At 55.5% G+C, this 9,508-nt stretch overlaps 1 protein-coding gene and 1 long non-coding RNA gene across 3 annotated transcripts in view; one reads left to right on the top strand and one right to left on the bottom strand.

Moving 5' to 3' along the window:
* The first annotated feature begins 1,635 nt into the window (after positions 1-1,635).
* Positions 1,636-8,394, top strand: LOC118165572. Of its 2 annotated transcripts, none has more exons than XR_004750113.1 (3): positions 1,636-1,712; positions 3,493-3,656; positions 8,268-8,394. It is a non-coding gene; the product is annotated as an uncharacterized LOC118165572 (long non-coding RNA). The 2 variants fall into 2 exon arrangements; XR_004750112.1 differs by lacking the exon at positions 8,268-8,394 and adding an exon at positions 8,112-8,234.
* The window catches only part of FRAS1 (Fraser extracellular matrix complex subunit 1), a 156,140-nt gene continuing 153,903 nt past the window's right edge, over positions 7,272-9,508 (bottom strand). Inside the window, exon 73 of the mRNA XM_035323700.1 lies at positions 7,272-8,618. Within this exon, the coding sequence (XP_035179591.1) occupies positions 8,034-8,618 (585 nt within the window). The 3' untranslated portion in view covers positions 7,272-8,033. The remainder of the gene's footprint in view (positions 8,619-9,508) is intronic.

Genomic DNA, 9,508 nt, shown 5'->3' with positions numbered 1-9,508 from the left:
GGGGGGGGGGGGGGGGGGGGGGGGGGAATGGGGCACACAGGGGAGACTGCTGGGGGGCAGGGGGGTGCTGAGGGACATGGCGGGAGGGTTGGGGGACGTGGGGGGGGCTGCTGGGGGACATGGGGGGAGTGTTGGGGTCATGGGGGGCTGTTGGGGGACAAGGGGGGGACCACTGGGGGACATGGGGGAGTGTTGGGAGACGGGGGGCTGTTGGGGGACATGGGGGGTCCGTTGGGAGTTGGGGGGGCTTTGGGGCACACGGGGGAGCCATTGGGGGACGTGGTGACTGTTGGGAGATGGGGGCTGTTGGGGGACATGCGGTGACCGTTGTGAGACATGGGGGGGCTGTGAGGGGACACGGGGGTGCCGTTGGGAGACGTGGGGGGACCGCTGGGGGACATGCGGTGACCGTCGGGGGGGGGCGCGGGGGCCCCCGGGGGCCCTGCGGCGCGGGGGTGACGGCTGAGGCGCGCGGGGCGGGGCCGTTAGGACCGTTGGGACCACTGGGGCCGTTGGGGCCGTTGGGGCGCGCAGGCTCTCGCCCTGAGGGGAGGCGAGGGGAGGCGAGGGGACGCGCGGCGGCCCCGTCCCGAACCGTGGCAGCCGCCGGGGGGGCAGCGGGCGGCCCTCACCTCTTCTGCGCCTTCTCCGCCATGTCGGCACCGCCTGCGCAGGCGCTGGGCTGGGGCTGGGCGGGCCTCGCTCGGCTCCTCCCGGCGGCCGGGGCCGTGGTTGGGGCCGTGCCGGGCGGCGGCAGGCGGCCCCCGGGGCCGTGCAGCAGGTGAGGGGCTCGCCTCACGGCGCTGGGTGGGGGCACGGGGCGGTGCGGGAGCCGAGCCCGCACACGGGGCAAGGCGTGCCTGCCGCCTCCGGCCGGGCTGGGAGCCGCGGTGCTGTTCCCGGGGGCCCGGCCCTGCCCCGCCACGGCCCCGCCTCGAGGGGAAAGGGGAGAAAGCGCGGTGGGAAGGGCTCAGGGGCTGGGGTGCGGGCAGGGAGGTCGCCCAGCAGCTGTTGTCACAGGCACGGCAGACTGAGCACAGGGATTAATGCCGTTTATTGCTTGCTAGGAACAAGCCAGAGCAGTACGAGGCGAGGGGAACGAACCGAACCCCCTCACGGCAGCCTCGCCGCCTTCCGTCCGCTCGCGGCCGCCGTCGCCGCCTGGCTGCCGCTTTCCGGCCCCGGGCGCCTCTGGACGGGGCCGGGGCCGGGGCCGGGGCCAGGCCCTGGGCTGGGCGATCCCGGGCCTCGGCTGGGACGGGGCCCGTTGGGCTGGTCGGGGGCTCGGCGACACGGCTGTGAGGGTGGGAAGGAGGGCGGTGGGCTGGGGGTCCGGTCGCGGCGGTCCCCCCCCGCAGTCCTGGACGGCGGCATGCAGCAGGCTGAACAAAGTGCTCGAGATAGTGTCTGGGCGAAATGGTGCTTTTCCCCTTCCACTGCTAGTTCGTTGTACCCAGTGCATGGTTACCCCCTTAACTGTGCGACATTTGGACAATTGTGACAGTTGATATCAGTATTCAAGTTATGACAGTGATTGAATTACAGCCTTGTCAAAAGAGCACTTTTATTTTTTTTATTTTTTTTATTATTTTTTTTTTTTTTCTATACAAGCAGAGATCTAAAGAGCTTGAGCTACAAACCAGCTGGAGATACAAACTGGAAGAAGCTGGAGACAGCCAGGAGACAACCAGGGCTGGAGCCATCCATGAGCTGTAGACACAAAGAGCTCATTAACGAAAAAATACAAATCATATACCAAAGCCTATCCTTTACACCATACAACCACAACACGTGCAGTGTTAAAGCTGTGACAGTGATTGATTTACGGCCTTGTCTAAAGCCCACATTGCTGCAACAAGCACAAGCCGAACATGTTGAGGGCTGGACATGTCCACAAACTATAGCCGTGTCCAGGACTAACAGATCAATACAAACTAAGTTAATCCATGTCTGTACAGTGCACAACTGCGCCACTCAATGTTAATATTCAGGGTACAAAAGTGATTGATATGTGACCTTGTCTAAAGCCCAGACTGGGTTAACGAGCACAATCTGTGTTTATTTACCTGGAGCAGAAATCCAGCTGGAGCCATCCAGGGCTGGAGCCGCAAACGAGCTGGAGTCATCCACAAGGGGGAGACACAGGGAGACACAGATGTCCAGGGCAAATTAACCAATAAGTACAATGCAAACCAATTAGTCGATACCTAGGCAGCGTACCACTGTGACATTAAATTCTCATACATTACTGATTGATTAACAAACTGGCCTAAAGCCCAGGCTGTTGCAACAAGCACAAGCTGTAGCTACCTGGAGGCATCCAGGAGACTCCCAGGGCTGGGGATGTCCACAAGCTAGAGCTGTGAGCTGCAGCTGCCCAGGGCGAGGTGATCGATAAACACAAACTTATTTGTCAATCTCTGTACGGTGCATAACTAGGACATTCAATATTAATACCCGGGTTATGACAGCAATAAATGACAGGCATAAATCAGGTTGCAAATTAACTGCCACCACCCGAAGCTGCCAAGCAGTGATTGCCAACTGCCCACTGACAGAGCACAGGTGGAACCCACGGGAGTGTCCCCACCCCTCAGAGGGTCTCCAGGTGCTGCCCACTTTTGGCCTTGGAACTTTTTAAAGTTTTGTACTGACTAAGGGAGAACAAGACACACCCCTCAGAGAAGGATGTGTCCATTCTGCAAACAAGACAAAGATAGTACAACCTACAGACTAGTGTTGGTCTGCCTGAAGTGGGGTGAAGTGTAGAGACAATGTGGTCGTCCCCCTCTAAGCCTTGGTGAGCAAATAAAGCATCTTTCTTTGCAGGACATGCAGGCGGGAACGAATGAACACCTAACACCTTAACAGCCTGGCTGCTTTTTTTTCAATGCTACATGTTGACACGTGCTTAGAAGCATCCAGGACTCCCACGCCTCTGAGACAGTAGCTGAACTCTACTGAAATCCCTGTAGCGCAAATCCTTTCTTCAAGGCTGTCCAGCATAATGTCACAACATAGTAATGAAATAAAATGCTGACTCTCTAAAGGCTCTCAGAACAACTCGGCTGTTCTGAAATAGCCCCACATCTTACATCCTGAACACATGTGTACACGCACTGTTGAGCATGCCTGAACTTCCGGACTTTGATACATGTACTGCATCCCCGTACAGTTTCCTTGCAAAGTCTCTTCTAACAAAAGATGGAGAGAAATGGCAGTGAGGCCATAGAGAGTTAAGAGCTGGCCATTCCTGGTTTTGAAATCTCACTCACACAAACCTTTCCACTATGGGCGCTTTTCTCGCCCACGCTGGTCAGAGTCTGTTTGCTGACACCCACCGAATATCCCTGTGCCACGATGGCTTCCCAGGAGTCTCACTTCAGGTACTTTGGCTTCTGTTTTTCCCCAGGAAAAGACTTCTAATAGCCTACTAAATTTGCTCATCGCCAGCTTATGCCCAACATGTACTTTTTCAATATTTTCTTGTAGGTAAATATCTTCACTGTGTTTCCCACTATTTCCTTCTGAGACTGAAGAACACAGAAAGCTGGGATCGTGCCTCAGCACGTGCCGTACAGTCTGCACAACAGGGAGCTCTGTACAGTTTCTCTCCTACAAAGAGTGTCCTCATTCAGTCCTTCAGCAGTACCTCTGTGAGTTTGTTGCATTTTAGGTTCACCTTTCCTGGATGTGTGGGTTTTGAGTAAGACACACTATCCCACCTCGAGTCTTTCTAATATCCTAGGGAACTCTCAAAGCCACCACCTCCATCAGAAATACTTCCTGTGGTGCTGTCCTAAGATCCTGCTGAGTTAATTATCCCTCCTGCTTTCGGTGGGTTCGTGACCCCTGAGCTGCCTTACTCCCTGACATTTCTCCCTGACGAGCTCCCAGACTAAGCAGTCACAAGTCGCTGCTACAACTTAAATCACGGCCTCACACAGTATGAAGTTGGAAACCATCTTTATGATTTCATGTGCCGGTGACATCCCATCCTCTCAGCCATCCCTCACACAACACAACGATTGCAGACGTGCCTGGGGCTCTGTGCTGGAGGGGACAGGCAACCCCCTCTAATCCCCTCTGGTGGGGGATCGAAAGCACTCCAGCTGGAGTGTGCGTGCACGCTGGTATTGGGAAAAGACAAAAGTGGTGCACATGCAGTCTGTAGTCTGTACCCAGCAACTGCTTTCCTACCGCCAGGAAAGAAAAGACTGACCTCAGCACAGAGATCTTACGGCATGTATCACGAAGACCGCCGTGCGCAGGGTGTCAGCAGCACATTTACTGCACGTTTCTCGCTGCTCGCCTCACTGTGCATTGCTGCACAGAAGACGCTTTGACCCCCCCTAAACTGGGATGATGCTTCCACCTCATCCTTCGGTCCCAAGCACGCTGCCAGCACGTGTCACCTGTGCACTGCCGGGAAGCCACCAGGGAGATGTCAGAGCTGCTGGGCTGTGCCTGCTGAGCCAGGCTTCACCCTGACGGCCTCACCTGGGCCTCCCCACCCACACACCTCCCCATCGGTCCCGGTGCTGTAGTCAAGCTCTGGCCGAGGGTCTAGCTTCTCACTGCGGTAGGGAGGGTGCTGTGAGTGCTCTTCTGCCTTGTCAGCAGGGATCAGCAGGGATCCTGTAGTGCTGCTTTTCTTGCCTGCCTTGGTCTGAGCAATGCTGTTGGGCTGACTTGGGTCCTTGTGTGGGTGCTCTGGGGCTACCCCTGGTGGTGGGAGCACTGCTTTGCTGTTGTCTGCAGATTGAACCTTGCTTTGTCTTTTTGCAAACCAGTTTTGGTGGGTTCTGTCTCCATTAACTAAGTTTGTATTAGTCTGTCACTGAATACTCCCTTTCTTTCTCCTTACTTATCTCTGGGCTGTTGATCTAGATGCTGCAGCTCGGCAGGTAGAACAGGAGCCTGTGTGGTGCTGTGCTGGGGGCGCTTGGTGCATCGGGGATGGCTCTGGGTTGCTGCTGCCCCTCAGGTGTGATGGCTGGGGGTGGGAGAGTTAGGGCTGGTACCTGAGGAGACAACTGTTAGCCCCAGCTCTGCTAAAGAGCTCCTCAAAGGGAAAAGATGCAGGAGGAGGCTCTGTAAAGAAGCACAGCCCTGATGTGCCAAGCAGGCACCCCCTCTGCCCCGGGGTAGCGATGGCTGCAGGTGACAGCACCCTGACCCCAGCGCTCAGCAGCCTGGCTTTGGGCTGCTCCCTCCAATCCCTCCTTCTCTCTCTCTGGTGGAGCTGCCAGCGCTGTGTTAGCAACAGGTCTCGTGTGTGTGTGCAGGGGAACGCCGATCCCGCTGCCTGGGGTGGGGACAGGGCACGGGCTGCTGGTGGTGCCTGCCTCAGCTGGTCCCAGGGAGGGCGGTGCAGCCATCCTGACCAGTTTGTACTGGTCAGCACTGGGACACTGGGGGACAGAGCCTGACAGTGGATGTCTGACACCAACAGCTCTGTGGTTCAAAAGGGAGGTGGGGGGCACCCACACCACCCCCAGCAGGGATGGCTGGCAGGGGGAGCATGTGTGTAGCTGCAGCTGGAGGTGTACACCTACCTGTGGCAGCCACTTAACCCTTGTGTGGAGGGCTGGGGCTTTATGGAGAAAAGCCTGCTCCCACTAAGAGCAGCCCCGGGGAAGAAGGTCAGCAGCTAGAGCCATTTGTCTCACTGGACCTGTTATTTTCCCTGACTGACTATGTATGACTGTCAGTTTTAAAGGGCTGAAAATATTTCACAGGGCAATTGCCAGTGCTGCTAGCTAGCAATTGCTGTGCCGAGCCTAGTCACTCTCGGTGCCAGGAATCAGAGGTACACTTACTTTGCTGCGAATGAAGTTGCTGCATGCCTGCTATAGTATTTTGGAGCAAGTTTTCTGGCTGTATCTGCACTTGTCCATGCTGCACTGCTGTCAGTGCTGCCAGCGTAACTGCATTCAGGGTGAACATCAGGTGTGCACAAGGATATGGAAAACTCAGTCTTTGGGGCGGGGGGATCATTCTTTAACTCTGCCTTTTTACAGGTATGGTTACTTTACTGTTTGGTAAAGCAGGAGCAATTGTCATCCTTCAGTTTCAGCTATCACTTCTTGAACAGAATTGTTTTAAGAGGTAGAGAGAACTCCTTCAGTATGGGAACTCCAGGTAATTCTGAGGGGGCCCTCAGAGCACAGCTGCAAAACACAATCAACAATTTTAGAGCTTGAAAGGAGAACTCCAATCACCTGCATGACTAACTTGGGTTAGGTGTATGTGGTGGTTTCCGATGTGGATTTTCACGGAGGTCTCTGATTTGTGGCAATGTTCCAGGACAAGGCTACACATTAATTGGAGACAAGGGCACTAGGAAAGCAGGACAGCTTGCCTTGCCCCTGAAACTGCTGGGTGCATTCATCTCACTGGTGCTGCATGCCGTTCTCCTCCAAGGTTGCAGCATAAGCAGCACAGGAAAAGAGGCATGGAGAAGTATGTGGGGAACAGTTTGTTAGGACAGAAAATCAACTCAAAATCCAGGGTTTGAACCCCACAGATTACTGGAGGGGTGGGGGTGGGGAGTTAGGATGTGAGTGTGCAACTGCTCCCAGGACTGGAATGAATCGATGGTGTAAAAGTCTTGCTCCAGAGCTGATGCGCACCACTGAGCCAGCCAGGTGTCCCCGCCAGGGGCTGGTTGGTCTGGGAGAGCTTGTGCCAAGATTTTGCAGGGAAGCTTTTGCAGAGAAACTCTTGCAGAGATGCTCCCTTCAGGTCGATCGTGTTACTTAGTTGTACCTTTTTGCTGTAGCTAAGTAACCGGGTGCACAGCAGCAGTTCCTGGCTCTGTTCATCATCAGGCCCCTGCTGAGCTCTTCTAGCACACCCTGGATGCCCACAGCACTTGGAGGCACCTGGCCAAGGAGATGGCCGCCTTTGCCAGGTTGTTTGCCTGAAGTCACCTTCCTGGCTGCTCCTTGGGCAGGGACACACTGTGGCCTTTTCACTGGAGCCTGGAGTGCTGGCACAGCTGCGGCAGCTCCCAGCTCTGGGCCATGGCCCCAGGATGGGATGGGAGCAGCAGCAGGGCTTGGGGCAGGAAAGGGGCCAAGGACACCCCCAGGTACCGGTCACAGCCCCACCACCCCCCAGGGAGCTCCCCACTGACCACTCTGCTGCCCCGGCCCCGTTGATGCTGTGGGCAGGGAGCCAGGGGCTTCCCCCGTGTGCTGCAGTGGGGAAAAGTGGAGGCCGAAGGCAGGGAGGCGCAGGGAAAGGACACCCCCGTCACGCTCTGGTAGGTTCATACTCAAACTTTACTCTGCAGTGCGGTGAGATGTGACAAGTAACACCCCATGTGACAATTCATATCCCTGCCACCCACCCGCACCCCCGCCACGAGCACCAACCACTGCAGCAAAACCCCCACAGGGCTGCAGCCGAGCTGCCAGTGCCTGAGGCTCAGGCAAAAGAAACCCCCAAATCCCAAAATACTGAGCACCACATTTGCAAGTAGGCTTTCTGTCTAGTTTTGCCTCATTTTAAGAAGCAAAGCGAGTCATCCTGCCCCTGCTATTACACAAGGATAAGTTGCTTTTCTTGTTTTTGCCCCAAGGAAGGTGGGAACTGCTCCCATGTGCTGCAGGCACACACTGGGGTGCTCAAGGCTCAGCAACACAGTGCCACAAACGCATCAAGTTTCCCAGTGATAGCTGAAAGTGCCCCCAGGTCCCACGTGGAACCATGGTCTCTTCCTCGTGAGGGCTGAACGAGGCCCTGCTGCAGATACGGGCCTCCTTCTGCGGCAGACTTCTGCCCCGGCAGCATTTTCCCCTGCTCAGATATCAGCACAAATGAGCTGTGTGTGATGAGGGAGCTCGGTCACAGGCAGAGGAGTGGGAGCCTGGACTGCTGCTCATCACACAAAGCCAGAGCCGCTCCTTTTCTCACGAGAGTATAAAAATACCAGCATAGTTTTACTTACCTTTTGTTTTTCATTTTTGTGTTTTTCTTTTTTTACAAGTTATAAAAAGCTTTAGAAAACAAAAGTATGTGCTCCATTAAACTTCTGTTCCGTCGTGCAAGTTGTTGTGGACTTTGACTTCTAAGTTCACCTGCTTCACCTTCCTACCTTTCAGGCTGGAGACACCCCCCGTTTCCCTCAATATGTTGATGTTCCTCACGGTGCAGTACTGGCTGTTCACCGCCTTCTCCGTGCCCTTGGGCAGCTCCACCTTGGTGTTTAGGGGATGCTCCTCCGGGGCAGCTCGGGCAGCCTCTCGCTTCCTCTGCAGCTTCCGACACCTCCTGGTGACGAGGCAGACCCCCAGCAGCACCAGCACCAGCAGCATGACGGCTGCGAGCGCGCTCCCAAGGGACGCGCCCGTCTGCGACAAGGAGGCTGCGACCACGGCCTCCTCCATCTCCAGGATCAGTGACTTCATGTTGGTACCGTTCTTGACCTGGTCGCCCTCGTTGTCGTAGATCAAGGAGTCATCCAGCACCAGCCTCCCGTCGCCATCCACCACGTCCCTGCGGCTGCGTTTCACGCGGTGAGTCAGGGAGCGCTGGATGCGAGGCCCTGCGATGCTCTCCGGGCCGATGATGTAGATGACCTGAAGGTACCACTGATGCCCAGCTTCCACCTGTGAGAAAGGGGAGACACACAGGAAGCCTTCGCTACAGGCTTTAGATGAAGCGATCTTGTTTGGTAAACACAGAACCTGATGCATTTTTTTCTCCATTTTTTTGATTCATGCAAACACCAGCAGAAAAGCTCAGCGTGCTTTTATAAGCACCAGCAAGGATATTTATCGCCAGGTGGGGCGTTCAGTCTTCTTGCCTGTTTTTGGCAACTACAGCAATTAATTCAGGAACATTTCTAACCTGCCTTTTAGGAGCTTTTTTCCTGAGTCCTTTGAAAAAAGCCCTAACCACCAGAACAAACTCCTCATCTTCATTTTCTGTGTGGGAGTTTGCTTCTTAACTGGCTCCACTGCTAACTTACGGTGTGATCCTAGGAATCCCACAAAATCACTTAAGCCAACAGCGGTCACCGGGTTAAAATGAGGGCCTCTCTGGGGAGGGACCAAAAAGCCTCAGAATCCAGAATTCTGCTCTCTGTGGAGAGCTTCCTTTGTGTCCCGAAGGTTTCTGACCTGCTCAGCCTGGCTCCTCCGAGGTTTGTGCTAGAGCCAGCTCTGCGCACAGACCGGAATCGTGCCAGAGGTTGCCTGCCCTTGCGAGTGGGAAGGGGAATTGCAAGCTCTGAGCTCTGCTTATCTCCAGAGACACAGCCAGCACAGCTTACGTGCCCCGCAGCTGGGAGGAACTCTGATTTCTTGCCTCACGTTTTGACTGAGGCAAATCAAGGAAAGGCCTACCACAATATGATCTGCAAACGCAGATCACGAGTACGTGAGTCCGCCTCGCTTCAGGGAGACGCGAGTGTGAGAGGAGAGCCAGTGCATTGCGTTGCAGAAGGCTGCCAGACCCACCCTAGCATGAATCTGGCTCTTCTAGGCAGTGTCAGGCC

This window comes from Oxyura jamaicensis, chromosome 4, assembly GCF_011077185.1.
Source record: "Oxyura jamaicensis isolate SHBP4307 breed ruddy duck chromosome 4, BPBGC_Ojam_1.0, whole genome shotgun sequence".
Lineage (NCBI taxonomy): Eukaryota > Metazoa > Chordata > Aves > Anseriformes > Anatidae > Oxyura > Oxyura jamaicensis.
This window is presented reverse-complemented; position numbering and strand designations above follow the sequence as displayed.